The sequence below is a fragment of the Canis lupus genome, chromosome 3 (assembly GCF_003254725.2).
Source record: "Canis lupus dingo isolate Sandy chromosome 3, ASM325472v2, whole genome shotgun sequence".
In the NCBI taxonomy this organism is placed as follows: Eukaryota; Metazoa; Chordata; class Mammalia; order Carnivora; family Canidae; genus Canis; species Canis lupus.
In genome coordinates, this window is record NC_064245.1 from 27,941,855 (window position 1) to 27,960,826 (window position 18,972).

The 18,972-nt window shown below is 47.2% G+C and overlaps 2 protein-coding genes across 5 annotated transcripts in view; one reads left to right on the forward strand and one right to left on the reverse strand.

The window, feature by feature from the left end:
• ARSB (arylsulfatase B) overlaps positions 1-18,583 on the forward strand; it is a 187,361-nt gene extending 168,778 nt beyond the window's left edge. The window contains exon 7 of one of the 4 annotated variants that reach the window (XM_049108349.1): positions 18,468-18,583. In XM_049108349.1, coding sequence (XP_048964306.1) covers positions 18,468-18,568 — 101 coding nt within the window. In that variant the 3' untranslated portion in view covers positions 18,569-18,583. Of the gene's footprint in view, positions 1-3,575; positions 3,698-14,290; positions 15,164-18,467 lie in introns of those variants that run through there. The other 3 variants (XM_035714317.2, XM_025437166.3, XM_035714319.2) reach the window with 3 other exon arrangements.
• Positions 7,554-7,747, reverse strand: LOC112653220 (ATP synthase membrane subunit K, mitochondrial-like). The gene has a single exon (XM_035714320.2). It carries the CDS (start codon positions 7,725-7,727, stop codon positions 7,554-7,556), a length of 174 nt encoding a protein of 57 aa, XP_035570213.1. The 5' UTR covers positions 7,728-7,747.
• Positions 18,584-18,972: the final 389 nt, after the last annotated feature.

The following is an 18,972-nucleotide window of genomic DNA, read 5'->3' on the forward strand; positions in this document are numbered from 1 at the left end:
ACAGTGGTGATGTTTGCACAGCATGCCTCTGAATTGTATACTTTAAAATGGTTTAAATGATAACTTTTATGTGGTTTTTTAACGTATTGGCCAATTTTATGGTATGTAAATTACATCTCAATGAAACTGTTAAATAAATAAATGTAGAACTGAAAAAAATGTGTTAGTCATTGCCCCCAGAGTGCAAACTATAAAATAACTTATTGGAGGGAGGTCAGGAGAGGGTAGGAGTGAATATAAAGTGATAATAAGAGAGTATATCTGTTCTCTATTGCTGCATAACAAATTACCCCAAAACTTAGTAGCATAAAACAAACATTTATTACTTCACATCCTCTATGGGGGTCAGGACCCCGGGAGTGGCTTAGCTGGGTGGTTCTGGCCCAGGATGTCTCATGAGATTGCAGTTAAGCAGATGGCCAAGGCTGCAGTCATCTGAAAGCTTGTCTGGGGCAGCGGATCCACTTCCAAGATGACTCACTCACAAGGCTCTTGGTTAGAGGCCTCTGTTTCTTGCCTATGGCTTCTCCACAGGCTGCTTGAATTTCCTCACACATAGCAGTCCACTTCCAGCAGAGCAAGTAATGTGAGAGAGACCGAGCAAGAGGAAGCTACAGTGCCTTAAAGACGTGACCTCCAAAGTTGTACAACGTCACTTCTCCCTTAAAACAAGTCACTAAGTCCAACCTTTACGTAAGTGAAGGAGAATTAGGTCCTGCCTTTTGAAGACAGTGTCAAATTGGTGGACATAATTGATTCTACCACGGACGATGGAGAAGAATGGGCAAAGGTAGCCTCCTGGGTAATGGATTGTCCACTCAAGTCCACATGCACTTATCAAATTCTATTTGAAGACAGATGGAAGAAAAAGCATCCAACTTTGCTATTTAGTGGTTATAATGACCATGGATCTAATCCTCTCTGTGGCTCCGGGTTTTTTTTTACTGTAGGGTGATGGGTTGAATTAAGTAAACTGTAAAATCTCTTAGATCCCTTGTGCTTAGAACAATGCCTAACACATAGTATATATTAAATAGATGGTGGTTGACTGACTCTCAGCTGACTGGACTCTGGTGTAAGAATGTGAAATAAAATTGTGCTGGGGCGCTGGGGTGACTCACTGGGTTAAGCACCCAGCTCTTGATTTTGGCTCAGGTCATGATCTCAAGGTTGTGAGATTGAGCCCCATGTCGGGCTCTGCGCACAGCAGGAAGTCTGCTTGAGATTCTCTCTCTCCCTCTGCCCCTCCCCACCACTCTCTCTCAAATAGATTTTTTTTAAAGACTATGCTAAAATAGCCAGAGATTGTGCTCCATCTTAAAAAATATTTGTTTCCTGAAAATATGATTTAAAAACTAGTTTTTTGAATGCTTAGTGTATTCCAAGCATCGTACTAGGTGCTTTAAAAGAATTATCTTGTTGCCCAAGGAAAATAAAGGCAATGTTCTTCTTAATAAATAAATAAATAATTATCTTGTTTAATATAATTTTAAACTAAATAGAGGTAATGTTTATAAAATCTGTTCAATCATAATTATAAAGACATGCTTTCAGGGCGCCTGGGTGGCTCAGTCATTAAGCTTCCATCTTCGGCACAGGTCATGATTCTGGAGTCCTGGGATCAGGCCCCACATGGGGGGGGGGACCCCACTGAGTGTCCCTGCTCAGTAAGGAGTCTACTTCTCCCTTTCTTTCTGCCCCTCCTCCTGCTCATGCTGTCTCAAAGAGACATTTATTTAAATGAATAAATAAAATCTTAAGAAAAAAATGCTTGCTTTTCACCCCTTATATTTTTATTTTTTTATTTGTTAAGATTTAATTTATGTATTCATGATACAGAGAGACACAGAGAGAGAGGCAGAGACACAGGCAGAGGGAGAAGCAGGCTCCATGCCGGGAGCCTGACGTGGGACTCGATCCTGGGATTCCAGGATCACACCCTGGGCCAAAGGCAGGCGCTGAACTGCTGAGCCACCCAGGGATCCCACCCCTTACATTTTCTAAATGTCCAATATTTACCCAAACATAGGATTACTTAAATCAAGAAAATAAAAATAATTACTTTATCTTTTTACAAAGTACACCAGAGAAATAACCCAAGTGTTAACCAACAAATGGATGAACAAAATATATCTACACAATGCAATATTACTTGGCCAGAAAAAGAAATGGAGTTCTGATACCTGCTGCTAGAACATGGATGAACCTTGAAAATAGTATGCTAAGGGTCGCCTGGGTGGCTCAGTGGTTGAATGTCTGCCTTTGGCCCAGGGTGTGATCCCGGGGTCCTGGGATCGAGTCCCATGTCGGGCTCCCTGCATGGAGCCTGCTTCTCCCTCTGCCTGTGTCTCTGTATCTCTCTCTGAGTCTCTCATGAATAAGTAAATAAAATATTTTAAAAAGAAAAAGAAAATATTATGCTGTGAAGCCAGACACAACAGGGTAGATATTATATGATCCCACTTACATGAAATATCAAGAGTAGGCAAATTGGCAGAGGCAGAAAGCAGAGTAGAGGTTACCAGAGGCTGAGGGGAGGGAAGAACTAACGCTATTAATGGATAGCGTTTCTTTTGGCGATGATGAGAAGGTTTTAGAAATAGTAGTGATGATTGCACAACTATGAATGTAATTGATGCCATTAAATTATACACTTAAAATTGGTTAAAATGGCCAATTTTATTATATATAGATATATTTTTATTATATATAAAATATATTATATATTAATATATTTAATCAAATATAAAGAGAGAAGGAGGGAGAGAAAGGGGGGCAGAAAGAATGGAGTGGTGGGGTCTAGGTCCTCTGACCTACCAGTATAGCTGCTCTTTTAGTTCTTTTTATAGATTGGACTTCCACATAAGCCAAAACTAACTGATGGTGAGAGAAGTCAACAAACTTCTTCCCTTGGCAGAGAGAGTATTTACTGGGAAGGAACATAATGAAACCCTTTGGGATCCAGAAAATGCTCTGTATCGTGGTCTGAGTGGTCTTGGCATGGGTATACCCATGTGTAAAAACTCACGAAGACGTATACTCAAGTTTTGTACTTTAGAGTTCCTATGTTATACCTAATTAACAAGTGCTTTACAACAAAAAACACCTGCCCTTACAGTAAGAGATCACTACATATTTATCTCATATGTGACCCAAATGTGCTTGGAAACATACAAACGATTGCAAATAAAATCTTTTAAACACTGCAAAGACATTCACTACTTAAAGAAGCTTTTTTGTGACTCCTTTTGTAAACACAAATTTAGGTTTTTGCTTTTACAAAACCTGAATGCATTGATTTGGCGTTCCTAAATTGAGATTTTGCTACCCCCGTTTTCCTGGAGGTTTCTGGTGCTGGGAGAGAGGTGCAAAGACCACGACATGATAGGAATGAAATTGCAGGCAAGGCCTCTGCTCCAAGAGGCTTCAGATCCAATTCTGTAGTACCAAGCTCTTTCTAGCTTAACAGTTGTTAAGACCATTCCAGCTAATACTAAACATATTGAAGTAGTTATTATCCTTCCCAGTCACCACTTAAACTTTAAAATCTTTTTTTTTTTTTCTTTTTGTTCAAGTGAAGAATAGCCACAGCTTGTGCAGATGGGTTCGTTTTCAGGCTGTTAAGACCCGGCTGCTCCCTCTGGCCATCTTCCTCACCGATCGCCGAGAGCAGGAGGTTTGAACGGCTGTAGAGGCGCCTGCCGCATCTCTCACCCTTGCTCCATTGCCACGGGAGCCACCCACTAGGTGCCACAGAGCAGAGGAGGCGTGACTCAAGTTGCCGGGAGCCTGACTTTAGGACTTTTAACCATAAGGAAACTGGAAGGGCAATTTAATTCTCAAACTAACTCACCCAAGGAACAAATCACTTGAGCTTAAGATATTTCATTTCATAACCTTTATTATTTGTCTGACAATAGAGATAATACGTCCCACTGTAACAATTTTAGAATTGTTATACAGAAAATGCATAGAGAAAATTAGACATCCCATAAAGCAGCCACCAAGAGACTGCCACCATTAACCTTCTTTCTCTTTAAGAGAGTAAATAAGTGGCCCACTTCCCAGATTGGTTTTCTTTTTTATTTTTTTTTCAAGATTTTATTCATTTATTCATGAGAGAGAGAGAGAGAGACAGGCAGAGGAAGAAGCAGGCTCCACTCAGGGAGTCCAACACAGGACTCAATCCCGGGTCTCCGGGATCACGCCGTGGGCTGAAGGTGGCACCAAACCGCTGAGCCACCTGGGCTGCCCCCGATTGGTTTTCAAATCCCACTGAGCCCAACTGAACCCTCCCTGGAGACTATCAAGATGGTAGATAAATAAAATGTCATTCTTTTGAAACTCTTCATTTTAATCGCATTAACGAAATACTGATCTTCCCAGCATTTTTATTCTAAGAGTACATGTTTTCACACACACTTACAAATATGAATTTTCTCTCTCTCTACACCATCTTTTCCACAAACCTCAAGAAGTGAGGGCCTCCACACACAAGGGAGTTTGTGCAATCAATCAAAGCAGCTAGTAAGCACCTGCCTTTTGGGCCAGTTTTTTTTTTTTTTTAATTCAATTTGCCAACCTATAGTATAACACCCAGTGCTCCTCTCATCGTGAGTCTTGCAGTTAAGGCAGGTAAACCAGTCTCACTGTGCCTTTGTTTACATTAAGTGAACCAAAGCTGGGATTGCCTCTTATGCCAGCGTTTTGTAACTGGGATGGTTCAAGTCCACACTGTGATATGCACTGGGGGTGAGGCCAGGGGCCACTGACACCAGCAAGGAGGGAGGAGGGTGAGATCAGGGAACTCCACCAACAGGAGGAGGTAGTCCCAGAACAGGGCTGGAAAGCAAGTGAGGAGGAGGAGGCTCTAGAGACAGAGGAAGTACAGCTTGACCTTTGCCAAGAGGATTCACTTAACTCCAATTATTGCTTTGTATCTATACACTCCTGACAGCAGTAGGTTTTTTCTGAATGAGCTATTTTTAAAATGAAACCCTTTGATTAGAAGGTCCTCTGAATTTGTTAGGGAAACAGCTGATTTATTTGAAAGATGCTGCTTGTTTGGACTTCACAAGACTGTTCTGGTTTTTTTGGTTCTTAGGCCAGAGCTTCAGTGAAAGCGTTTGGACTTAACACATACAGGGGGTGGAAGTATGTGTCTGCCACATGCAGGACTCCGGGACAAGAAGGGCCTGTCTCACTGGGACCCGCCTGTGTCCCGCCCCTGAGGTCTACGTACCCGGCTCCTCCGCCAACCAGCTGAGCTCCCTGGGCGCCCGGTCGAGCAGGGCCCTTAGCGATCCCCAAAGCTCCTGGAGACCCCCAGACTCTAGCTCCCCTCGGCCTGCCCCTGCTGGGAGTCGGAACACGGTGCTTCTCCTTAAATGTGCATCTGTACTAAGAGTGCAGTTTACTACAATAAGGGAAAGCGAGGCTTTTCTTTGTCACTACGGTAAAGAGAAAAGTCTGCGGGCAATCACGGAGGAGGACAAAAGGCCCTGACACCTGAGCTCCGAACTGTCTCTGGCCTGGAGGGAAAGAACTCCGTGACCGAGCCCCTTCCGAACCCCGAGGCGTGAACCAGTTCGAGGCCAGCGTCCTCAGCGCCGGGTGCCACGCGGCGGCCTGGCCTGGGGACAGGGAAGTCCCCGCGGCCACTCCGGGGCGGGCAGCTGCAGGTGCTCGGGTCCCCTCGTCCGCCCCCCGCTGCCGCCTTCCGTCCCCGCGGCCTGCGCTCGTGTCCCGGCCACCCCCGCCCCGAGATCTTAGGGGGGCAGCGAGGGCGGGGGGCGGTGTGCGGCGCCACAGGCCAGGGCACAGGGGCCGAGCGGCAGGTGACGAGGGCCGGCATCACAACCGAACTGGAGGCCTAAAACCTCAAGCCCACCTGAAGGGTATTTGAACCGCTCAGCCCGGGAGGAAGTTTATCAGCGGCCCCCGCACATTCCGCGGGGGGCTGTGTCCGCGCACAGGGCACGGCCGCTGGTGCCCAAGACGGTGGCCGCACGGCGCTGGCCGCGGAGGCGGAGGCCCGCACCGGGTTCTCCAGGCCGCGGCAGCCCTGGCGCAGGGGTGATGGAAGGGGGCGCAGGGGTGCGGGGGGTGCAGGGGTGGATGGAAGGGGCGCGGGGTGCGAGGGAGGCGCAGGGGCTGGATGGAAGGGGGCGCAGGGGTGGATGGAAGGGGGCTCGGTGTGAGGGGAGACACAGGGGCTGGATGGAAGGGGGCGCAGGGGTGTGGAGGGGCGCAGGGGTCGATGGAAGGGGGCACAGGGGTGCGCGGGGGCACAGGGGTGGATGGAAGGGGGCGCAGGGGTGGATGGAAGGGGGTGCAGGGGGTGCAGTGGTGGATGGAAAGGGGCGCAGGGTGCGAGGGAGGCACAGGGGCTGGATGGAAGGGGGCGCAGGGGTGCGGGGGGGGCGCAGGGGTGGATGGAAGGGGGCGCAGGGGTGCGAGGGGGGGCGCGGAGGCTGGTTGGGAGGGGGCCCAGTGTTCCATCCCGTCCTACGGCCTGCCGCCACCGGTGCGGTGCTGCTGGATCCTGCAGGTGCTCCTGCGCTCTTCTCGAGGGCCCACGGGCCCCTGTCCACCCGGTGTCTGAGGCTCAGCAAACACCGAGGCCCACTGGTATTCCCTCAAGTTCCGTGGTAAGGATTTCGGGGGGGGGGGGGGAGCGGGATGAGAGGGAGCAAAGCCGAGGTTGTGAGCAACATTGCCTCGCAAGGGCCTCTCCTTGAAGAGGCACAAAGACTATGTTTAGATCCAAATACTATGTTTTTGTTTAAAATACCACAAATTAGAGAGCTCTGTGTTGGTCAGCAGGACCTAGTGATAGGAATGCTTGGTCTTGGGCAGCCCCGGTGGCTCAGCGGTTGAGCACCGCCTTCGGCCCAGGGCGGGATCCTGGGGTCCCGGGGTCGAGGCCCACGTCGGGCTCCCTGCATGGGGCCTGCTTCTCCCTCTGCCTGGGTCTCTGCCTCTCACTCTCTCTCATTAATAAATAAATAAAATCTTTTTAAAAGAGAGAGAGAAATGCTTGGTCTTCTATAGTTAGCTAAACACTGTTGCCTTCAGCAAAAAGTTCTGCAACCGAGCCGTGGGCCGACCACAGCTCCTCTTCTGTGGAGGGATAAACGGCGGGGCGAGGGGTTCCCTGCTCCTCCCTGCTCCTCCCTGCTCCTCCCCTGGCCGGCCTGCCTGGCCTGGTGCTCCCGAGGGCTCGGCTCCTTCGGCACAGCCACCCCAGCGGCCCCTGTGCCCCGGTCCCCACCCACGCAGGCCCACGCGGTCGCCAGGGGAGCCACGCCAAGGGGTAGCCAATCCACCCCCAGCAGGGGAGAAGCAGCCTGCCCTTGGACAGGGAGGCGGAGCAGAGCAGACAAGGTGGTGCCATGAGTCTCTCCTCTGTCGTCAAGGTTTTTGGGTTTTTGTTTTGTTTTGTTTGTTTTCCAGGTTCATAATTTATTGTTGAAATTGAGTATCAGGTGATGAGTTGACATTGGCCTCTCCAAGCATGGGACTTAACAGATGAGGTCCAAGTTAAAGTCCATTTATGTTGCTTTCACAGCTGGCGTTTTTTTAGACCCTAATTTGAAGTATAAAAGCAAAGCAATGCCTCCACGTGTGGCCAATACACAATTCATTCTACCTGTGAGAGTATAAGAGTTGAAATATTTTCTGATGCCAGTGAAATGGAATTGGGCATCGGTTTCTGGACCTGCCATGATTTCAATCTTGCAAAAGGTAGCAATTCCACTGATTGTGTCTTCAATGTACGCAGCTAACCTGTCATCAAGGTTTTAGGTGTAACCCTCAATAGGTGGAACTCGCCCGCCCTCTCACCAGGTCGTGTTATCCCACAGCTCTAAGACTTGCTGGTGTGACAGGCTTTAAAATGTTACATTGTTTTGTGTTTCTTTCGGTACCAGGAGATTGGACTTTTCCATATTTTTATTGGCCCATATGGCTCTTTTTTGAGTGTCCTGATCACCACTCTCCCTCCCTGGTGCCACCCATCCTGCCTACAGGGAGCAGGAGGAGGGGGAACAGAGGGCCCAGCCAAGAGGGTGGCGCAAGGAAAAGCCATCCTTCGCTTGCACCCAAGCCATCACCTCCGCTGGGGCTGCTGGTGACTCACAGGCGGTGCATTCGGTGTGCTCCACTCTCTGCTTTATGCTCGGTCTTTGGAACTGTGTTAGGAGGCAGGGAAAAGTAAGAGGAGTAGAAGAAACAGACAAGATCCTTTCCCTATAGACGGAGTCAAACAGACTTGTGAGAAAGGCGAAAATTTGGTGACCCTTCGAAGTGATGTTCTTTTATTATTGGAACAGAAGCGCTGTGTTGGGGGTGGGGGGCGATGGATGGAGAGGGGAGACCTCTGACAGCGGCCCCCAAACCCCACTGTGACCCCAAACTCATCAAGGCTGGTGCACTTGCACTTGGCAAAACAAAGCCCTGCAGGTACAGACTCACCCTGAGGGTCAGTTAAACCGAAGCTAGCTTCTTCCTCAGCGTGTCCCCTGGGGTGATCCCACCCAACTGCACACGTGAGAGAAGTTCGGTCTCTCCCCAGTGACAGCGCTGTCCTGTCACACCTTCAGACCCTTGTACCTGGGCTGACCCATCTGAGTGGGGTCCCTGAAGCCCCTCTCCCCCGAGTCAGCCTCATGAGGGAGGGCAGTGCCCTCTGTATAAACAGCTCAGAATTGAAACTTGCATTCCACTTTTAGCCTTGCCTTTTTTAGTAGGAATAATCCTAATGCCTTTCATCTGAGTTTCTGCACTTCGGCTCTTCCAGTCTGCCGGCGCCCCAGTGATCCCCAGCCTAGGATCACACAGGCTAGTGCCTTTGCATACGCGGTTCCTCCGGCTTTTTTCTGGACTAGCTCCTCCTCCAGGTCTAAACATCGTGGGCTCCTTCCCCCGGGAAGCTTTCCCGGGCCCCACTGGACGGGGATGGTGTTCCTATGAGAAGGGACATCACACTCCATTGTTATTCCTGTATAAATAAATGTCTGTCTTCCCCAGCAGGCGGAAATCTCATGTCTGGCGTGTTTAATGGAATATCTTTGTCTCAGAGAGCCATGCTTGGCAATTAGACAATGCTAGTTGAATGAGTTCCATTTGTTGAATTCAGAGGACCCAATCATCCTTCAGTTTGAGGGTGACAGGGAAGTCCCTGATCTAGCTCTTGCTCTCAACCTGCAGACCCTGCCCCTACCCTACCTGCAGACCCTGTTTGCCCAGCCTGACAGCAGCCGCACCCCACCGCCTGCTCTGGGGAAATGTGTGTCTGGAACCTTGGCTATCTTCAAAGGCTTTATCAGTATCAGCTGGAAGGGCTTCAGCGCCTTCGTCAAATCGGGTGAACAATACACTAGCCAGACTCCTCGGGCAGGCTTTGTTTATCCTGGGATCTCCTCCAAGATATCAGCTGATGGCTTCAAACACTTTTTATGGTCTCAGATTCGGACAGACTCAGATTTTCCCCCTTCATCTTCCAATCCTTCCCTAAGATTTTCCTCCTCGCGTTTGTTCAAGCTTTATTACAGATGCTTTTCCGTGCACGACTTTCCCTGCAGAAAACTGGCTTCATGGCTTCCACTTGCAGCTAAGTCTTGCAAATGCCAAAGGCAAGCTGGAAAGGGCAGATGGCATATTTCCTGATGCTCTTTTGTTATCGATCCATATTTACTCAGGCTTTTCTCCTTCCACAGGGTGGGAGTGGGTGGGGGTTTTTGGTGTAGATATAATGGAGATAAACTAGAGATTTCCTTAAGGAAAGTGGAGTTGAACAATTTTTTGAAGACAAGGATTGGGGATAATAGAGATATAAGCTTAGCTACCTAGGTGCAGACTAGGATAGCATGAGTCTTGATGAAAAGTGTAAGGCACAAATGTGTTTAAGACCATACACAGGGGTGCCTCAGCCAGTTAAGCAGCTGCCTTCAGCTCGGGTCATGATCTTGGAGTCCTGGGATCCAGCCTACATTGGGCTCCCCGCTCAGCAGGGAGTCTGCTTCTCCTTTTCCCTCTCTCTCCTCTCCTCCTCTCTCTCTCTCTCTCTCTCTCTCTTAAATCTATCTATATCTATCTATCTATCTATCTATCTATCTATCTATCTATCTATCTTTTAAAAAAAGACCAGATTTATCTCCTCCAGTTTCTGAGAGTCAGGGTGGACCTTAGCTCGGTGACTCTGGATGAATGTTCTCATGGGGTGGTCATCTCAAAGGCTTGATTTGGGAAAGGGTGGGTAGGATTCAAGAGAGAGCATGAGTACCCACAATGGAAGCTGCAACCATTTATAACTAATCTCTCAGAAATGATATCCATCGTGTCTGCCATATTCTGTTTGTTAGAAGCCAGTCACTAAATCCAGCCCACCCTCAAGGGGAGGAAATTACTCAAGAATGTGGATGCCAGGGGGCAGCAATCCCTGGGCACCTTGTCAGGCTACCCACCGTGTGCCTCCACCCAGTCTCACTGCTTCCTTCCCAGTTCAGTATGTGCTTATGGAAGGGGCTCGTGACTGCTTACCACCACCACTCCGGCCCCCAAGAGTGGGGAATAGCCTAAAGTCGTAAGGGCATTAGGCTGGATGCTCTGCTTATACAGACAGTGGACCCAGAAGGACTTGCTGGTGGCAGAGCCTGTCTATAGAGGCCAAGTTCTGGGCAAGAGGCAGTAGGTGTAGGACACATTTACGGAAGAGTTGGCTGATGGGGGTGGCATTTTGCAAATTACGATCTGAAGCCTCAAGCTGTCCCTTGATGCATTTTGCAAATTACGATCTGAAGCCTCAAGCTGTCCCTTGATACCACTCCTAGTGTGCCGTCTTACAAAGATACTGACGGTCCTGTTGATGTCTCAGGGCCAAAGAGCTGACTTACAGAAGAGGACACTTTCTGTGCCGTCCCAGGGCTCAGCCTCTCACCCATTTGGTCACCTCTTTGGTCCAAAGTCTTGGACCTCCTCCCTTGCCTTCCCTTTAAGACCCTTCCAGTCCTTTCTGGCTCTGTGATTCAGCATAGTCACACTCAGCCCTGGTCATCCTTGTCTCTTGTGGTCTCTCCACTGGCTCCAATCTGTCCTTGCCTCCATCTTCGTAGAGAAGCACTTAAGGTGCGACTTCTCCGGGGGGCTGGCCGAGGCCCCTGCTCATCCCACAGTTCAGTATCTAAGCCCAGAGGTATGAGGTGGCCTGGGAAAGCAAAAGTTGTTATGACCCAGTGGTGACTGAGGAATTTAGCTCTCAAAAAGATGTCTGGGGGATCCCTGGGTGGCGCAGTGGTTTAGCGCCTGCCTTTGGCCCAGGGCGCGATCCTGGAGACCCGGGATCGAATCCCACGTCAGGCTCCCGGTGCATGGAGCCTGCTTCTCCCTCTGCCTGTGTCTCTGCCTCTCTCTCTCTCTCTCTGTGACTATCATAAATAAATAAAAATTAAAAAAAAAAAAAAAAAAAAAAGATGTCTGGTTGCAAGTACCAGATCCTAATTAAACCAGCCTCCTTCCTAGCTGGCTGCCTCATCCTCCTGGCCACTTACCCTCCAGCTGACTTTCCAATGCTGTGCATGTGGAGAAATAAGATGCAAATCAAATATACTTTGTGGAAGTGGGCAGTGAAGTTGAATTACTCCTGGGTGAACCTAAAGAGGAAGGATCTGGGGGGTGGGGCTGGGGAGCTAGAGCAGTTGACAGAGGAGAGAAAATCCACAAGGACACTGACACGTTAGGCTCTTCAAAGGAAGGTGATTTGAATATCAAAGGCAGAGGAGAGGCCCTCAGGAAACTGATGAAACTCCTGAATATTTTCTGCAATATTTTCTTTATCTTCCTGTCCTTGAATGTAAAATGAAGGAAGACATACTATGCTATCTGATAATCTAATCAAAGAGCTAATGCCCAAAAATTGAACTCATTTTTCAGTCTAAGAATTAGTGTACAATCACACAATATCCATTGTATAAAATGGAAAATAAGGTTTTGTGATGTTTTAGTTTTGTGTGAAGATAAAGTTCCAACTGAACCCCTTTTCTCCTCAGTTTACTATGATATTATAGATGAGGTTGATGGTGTAGCGATGTGAGGCTGAGGGGGTAAGGAAGTGTAAGGAGGTGTAAGTGCAGGTGTAAGGAAGGAGTATTTTAAGCAGAGGCGAGAGCTAGCAGGATGTGCAATGGAACGTTTCCTGTTGTCTCAGGTGTTGGCTACAGCTTCAAAGCTGAAGTCAATGGATGATAAGGACCCCCATGTTCTAAAGAGAGATGCTAAAAAATCTCACAGGATTTGCCAAAGACAGGCTAGAGGTTCAGGAGAGAGAGTTCTTTGAAGGGAATTCATAAGAGGAGCAAGCTTTGCTTTTCCCTCCACTCCCTATGGGAAAGGGATTCTTTACCCAAAGCAAGCAGAGAGTGGAGACAAGAGAACCTCAGGCTTGGGAGAAGGTTCTTGAGAGAAGGGGAGACAGACTGGTCTCGCACTTTGTAGACAGATGGAAGCTTGTTGAGTGGCAAAAACATTTCAGCCTGTGAGGTGCTATTACCAGAGGGAAGAATGCCAAGGGTCTCGGGAGACCTTGCTGCGTGCCTCTTGGAGTCTGGGGCCAGGAGGACTGGCATGTGGCTATCAGGGAGCTGTGAGGGCAGGAGGCTAGCTGAGACTGGGCGATGGGGTATGGTGAGAGAGGGCAGCAGGGATGCGTGTCTGCCATTTGGAGGGCTCTGTGAGTCGATTCCCATTAGGCCAAGTGATAGCCAGAGAGCTGCACTGTGGGGCAAGGGGCCCAGCAGAGAGAGATTGAGATAGGCTGAACAGGGCACCACCTGCAGTGCACTGTGGGAAGTCTCCAAGGCGGAAGTAGGGAAGTGCATCTCAAAAGTCCTGTTAACATGCCTATAAAGGAGCTGGACTTAGAATGAAGGGGACTTCAGACACTCCAGGGAAAGCCACAAACTGCACATGTTATACATAATGGCCTGATTTCCTCTCAATTTTCCCCATCTGCTCAGCCCTAGAGCATCCAGAAGCAGGTTAGGGGTGAACAAGGCAAATCAGGAAGAAGGAAAGAACAGACACACTCCCTTCCCTACTGGAGGTTCTTAACCCTCACGTCAGACCTGAGCTGAGGTGTGGAAAAGGAACTAAACCGGATGTGAGGCTCAAGTGTGGGGTTAGAGTGGAGCTTTTAGTATTCCCAAATAGGACTCTGCTGATGCCTGAACAGGACTGAAGTCTTGGAATCTGCCTGGAGACATCACCAAAGAGTAAAAAAGGTGACACAGCAGAGCTCATTTGAAGACAATGGTGGGAGAAAACAAAATCTTACCCAGCTCAACTTGGTCAATAAACGGATGGCTAGTGTTTGAAGAAGGCTAGTATTTCAATTTGCAACAGGAGTTTTTCCATTTTACCCATGCCACTTACTCTTGGACTTTCAAGATGGCACTGCTGCCCTGGAAAGATGTGCAATTTAATGGGAAAACAAAAAAGGGAGCAAGTGATTATAATATGGTGTCATACTGGGAAAGTACAGGGCATCATGTGAACATAGGGGCAGGCCAACCCAATCTTAGGGGCCAGGGAAGCCTTCCCAGAGAAGTGATACCTTGGCTTGGCTCTATTTTTAGGGAGAAGTAAGAGCTAACCAGATAAAAAGGGTGATGAGAGGCAGGGGATAAACAGAATGGAGTATAGGGAGTGAGGGCTGGTTTTGAGGAGTGTTAATGAGTTCTCTTTTAGGCATGTTGATCCTGTAATTAGATATGGGCCAGGAACCCTGTCTGTGCGCCAAAGATGGTGATTTGGCATCATCACCCGCGTGCAGTATTTGGAGCCCTGTGGGTGGGTCAGGTCTCTCAGAACAAGTGTGTATAGAGAAGAAAGAGACTATAGATAAAAGTCAGATAAAGATGCATTTGAGAATGGCTGCTGACCTCATCTGGGACTCTGGGACAGGAACATTTAAAAAGAACCTAGGCAGGCAGAGGAATCTCCCAAGGAATAGATGTTTGAGGGCTTTAGTCCCTGAGGATAGGGACTAGCCCTAGCCCTCGTTGTGTTGGGTTTAACTAATGGAGCCACCAATTGTCTGGTCTATAGCAGGCAGATCTGACTTAGCCTGAATGGCCACCTGTCCTCATAAGCCCAGATGCAAGTCTACTCTCTGTTTTATAGAACACCAAGGCAAAGGCATGGCAAAAAATGGGTAAGGAAACAAAGAGAGGTTTGTTTTGGCATCTGGAGCATTGCTGGTCAAATTGTGCTTTTATAACATGTGCTTTTCCAGCAGCTGGTGGCCACATGCGGACTCACTCAACTGGATAGCTGGAAAATAAGAGCCCCAGAAAGGAGCCCCAGAAAGGAATCTAAGAGAGAGAAAGCACCAACTCCAGAACCTTTGGCTCAACATAGGGCCTTGACTGTGAACGGTTTGCCAAGTAGCCTCTTCCTAAGAGCTGAAGAACTATCAGTGCCCTTAGGGGCCAAAAAGGATCCCCTATGTTTAAGGAATGGATAGAGGAAGCAATATGGAATGGAACATTTGGGAAAATGGAAGAAACAACAGGAGAGTGTGTTCCCTTAAAAGCTGAAAGAATAGAGTTGAGAGAGTGGATTAATGGAAGAACAAAAAAGTGCCCCCTGGATGTGGGGAGTACTTGACAAAACCAATGCCTTCGAAGTGATGGATTCAGGAACCAGACTGCTCATGTATGCATGGGATGTAAGCAACCAGAGGTAATGAGTAGACAGTGCCCTTTATAGAAGGTTGACTATAAAGAAAAAAGCAATAATGTGAGAAACAAGAAGTACCTTTAGGAGTGTAATGGCACGAGAGAGGGTTTTTCTCTTTGGTAGGAGGTCTTAGAGCCTGTTTCAATGGTGATGGGGAAGAGGGAGGGAGGGAGAGGTTGAAGAGGTGAATGAATGGGGCACAGTGGGTGGAAGGAGAATTCAGGAAGCAGGGAGGCGTGGCTCTAGAAGAGCACAGATATTGCACAGGTAATTGGCTTGGGAGGGTAAGAACAGGAACAGATAAGGAAAGAGCAAAGAGCAAATGAGATAGGGGTGAATGCAGATAACTGGTAAGTGGAAGGGTGGAAAGGTTGAAGCTTGTTTGCTTTCCTGGTCAATAAAGATGGTGAATAACATATCAACAAAAGCATTGTATAGTTTTAAAACATTTGCATAAATATTTCAAGCAATCCTCACAACCAGCCAACCAGGTTTTTTTTGGTTGGTTCCAAATCTTGAGTACATAGCCTGGTTTTCTATTATTCCTGGCTACTTGAGCTGCTGTTCTCTCCTGTAGCTCCACACAACTAGAACTCTCTCAAACTAATCTTTTCTCCATGGCCTAAGCCAATTCTTCTAAGTCTCATTTACAGCTGCTGCCATCACGGGAATTCAAACTACAATTGGTTCTTTTCTGCCTTATCTCTGAGCCTCAAGCATTCCTGCCACCCAGCAGCAACCAGCTCTAGTATGGCTGATCAGTGCCTGTCTCCTGGCCTGTTACAAAAAAAAAAAAAAAAAAAAGACTTTGACGGAATCCAGATCTACACTGGATGCATGGTGCTACCGCTTGGCTATAGCCAAGGAATATTCCTTGACCTAATGGAGGTTCAATTTGATTTGAGTTGAGGACACTGGCCAGTTATCTACTTATATTTCTTTCTTTCTTTCTTTCTTTCTTTCTTTCTTTCTTTCTTTCTTTCTTTCTTCTTTCCTTCCTTCCTTCCTTCCTTCCTATTCCTTCCTTCCTTCCTTTCTTTCTTTCTTTCTTTCTTTCTTTCTTTCTTTCTTTCTTTCTTTCTTTCTCTTTCTTCAGATTTATTTATTTATTTGAAAGAGAGTGAGAGAGCAAGAACACAAGTGGAGGTGAGGGAGAGGGAGACTCCCCACTGAGCAAGGAGCCCGAAGAAAGACTCGATCCCAGGACCCTGAGTTTGCGACCTGGCTGAAATCAAGAGGCAACTGCAACGAACCGAGCCACCCAGGCACCTCTCACATTTCATTTAGTCACTCAATACCCAAAAGAATTGGGGCAGTGACCATGCTCCATTGATCTCTCAGATTCCAGACTGCAGTTGGCCCCTCAGTCTTTTTGCTGGACCTTTCCATTCTCAGCACCATTAAAACACTCTGTTGGGATCTCTTGGTTATCAGTTCATGATGTGAAAGAGGGGAGAAGGACAGGAAGAATGTTTCAAAAAGTGTGAAAGACAAGAAGATGTATTGGTTCAAAGAAGCAAACCTGTGACCCTCAAGTCCGGTGACGTCTTTTTGCTTTTGTTCCAGTTATTTCAACGGCTACCCTGCAAGAGAGGTTTTGAAAATGCTTCTAGCAATAATGGCATCATTTGAGTAGAAAGATTATTTCAAGAACAATATTTATTTGGGTAGACATATTTGTTTACTTATATTTGGTTTATACGTTCTAATGTGTTTGTTATTTAATGGTCACTCAAACGTCATTTAAAAGGTTCATTATTTTATGGTCAGTGTCTCAGTGTTTCAGGCAGTGCTGTGACTGTTAAAATAAAGGTCTTCTAGGTGAGATGAAAGGTATTTTTTTAAATGTGGATCCAGTACCCAACCCCATGCTAAGTATCTTTAAACTTTATAGTGTAAAAGAAGACAGACTTTTGACAGTGGGAATTAACCGTGTGGTTAAAGTCAGCTTCAAAGAGAGTTGACACAGGTTAGCCTTGACTTGTATATTGAAGAGGCAGATCTTTTTGCCCTCAAGTGAAGGAGAAACTGCTAATGCAACCAAGGCAGCTTCAGTAAGCAACATCACCTTGTTTTGAAGGCAGCTAGTAGTTTCCTAGGTGCTGTGCTTTCATGGAAGCCAAATACCCTCCCCACCCAGGCACTGAGCAAGCAATAAAATACAAGCTGGGATGTTATCCCTGCTCCAGAAAACAGTCCTAATTACTCAAGACAGTTCAAGAGATCGTCCAGCCTGTCCCCCATAATCTCCCATGTTTTCTTTCACTTTCCATCCATTTCAGCAGCCAACCTAGTGGGGTTTTTGTACTTGTTCTGGGCACCATGTTAAGAGCGTTGGACACAGAATTGAGCCTCCCCAGACTTCCCCCTTGGTCCACCCCAGGCAGGTAAATACATTCTCTCTGGCCTTCTTGTTCTTGGCTGTCAGGAACCACCCAAGGCCCAGCCTCTCCAGAGAGTAACCAGTCACTATAATAGGGTATAACTCCTGGGCCCGCCATGGGGCCATATAAAACAAGTGGGTTTGCAGCAGGAAGAGAACAAGACACATTTCTCCCAAAACCTTGAGATCCTAAGTTGCTCTTATTTTAAGAAGATGTCTCCCCAGAGAAGCCCTTTTGAGTGCCATCACGCTGTTGGAGATGTGCCTTTGTACCCTGACTTTTGTGGTAAAAATCTGTGTAGGCTTATTTTACATTTACTGAGCTCCCAGTAGACACGAGTCATTGCAAGCGTATCAGAGACTTCTTTGCCAATTCCCTATGTTCCCTGAAAACCCTCTCCAGGTCCAGGGAAGAATCAGTGCCTCCCAGGCCCCATCTGGATGGTGTCAACAGCTCTTGTCTCTTGTGAAACCCATATATGACCATGGGTTTGACGGTAGACTATGTGTATGTGGGGGGAGGGGTCCCTTAATTTTGGAAGAAAAGAAAAACATGCAGGGCAAGAATACAGTTACATTGTTAGAGTGATAATTTGGCTTCTGGCTAACTCTTGGTCTCCTGAGAGGCAGAGAGGAGAAGGTTTGGTAAAAATTAGTTCAGTTTTCTTTTCTGCAAACACGACTGGAAAAAATGCAAACCAGCTGAGAAGGCACAGTTTTTGCCTGCCCCAAATGGAGGCATTTATGGTATTGAAGAAAGTTTACAAAGATGTTTCAACCTGGGTTTTCTGTGAAAGAATTAGGAAGAAAGGGAGTGGATAAGAGCTGGGTGGAACTAGACTTTCTTCATTTACACAGTCCACTGGAAACCAGGGCCCTTTATGGGAAGCAGGAAAGTTTCATTTGGAAGACGTTTCTGCTGTGCCTGAAAGCCCTTTGAATGTGCCCTGGCTTCAAACATGAAATTGAAATATCCCCAGCCCTGGCCTTGAGGTGGACATCAAGACTGCGCTGACATTTCAGAGAGGTTCCTGAATAGCAAGGCTCTCTTCTCCAAAATAAAAAACCTAATAATCCAAAGTATACAGCTGTGGTGGCTCAGGCAGCCCAACATTGACAACATAGAGTTAATGTTTTTATTATAGCTTCATTAGTCAAGGATCTTCATTAAGGTGTTATATTCCAAGGCTGTTTCCTCTACAGAACATAGACTGATGCACAAGCTTTCCTACTCATGATGTACAGTTCCAAATATGCTGAAAAGACTAAAGCCTATTAAATGGTTTGGACCCAGGTCAGTTATATTTATATCTAACACGTGTGATATTCTTATTTTTCTCCATCTAAGTCAATCCCATCCATGCATTGAGCACCCACAAAGAAGACAGTGTTTCAGGTTGGCCTACAGAAGCCTTAGAGGTGGTCCCGGCCCCTAGGAAACCTCACTAATGAAGCATAATGGGGGCACCTGGGAGGCTCAGCCAGGTAAGCATCTGCCTTCAGCTCAGGTCATGATCTCGGGATCCTGGAACTGAGCCCACCTGGGCCCTGCTCAGAAGGGAGTCTGCTTCTCCCTCTCCCTCTGCCCCTCCCCATTCATTCTCTCTCCCTCTCAAATAAATAAAATCCTTTAAAAAAACTTTTAAAAAGGAGAATGTGTGAAGCATTAATGAACAAGTCAAGGCAGGATGTGATAAAGTGCCAAAGGAGGAAAAATAGACCTGAAGAAATTGAGAGAAAATGAAGAGTGTGTGAGACCAGGCTTCCTATTTTACAGGGATATTGAATCTGTCTTCAGAAGGAAGAATGTGAAAGTTACAGGATGAAGAATTCCAGCTCATCAACAGAAAGAA

Bases quoted from the DNA above. Each gene is read 5' to 3' on its own strand.
- LOC112653220 (XM_035714320.2), bottom strand. From the start codon at position 7,727: ATGGCAGGTCCAGAAACCGATGCCCAATTCCATTTCACTGGCATCAGA.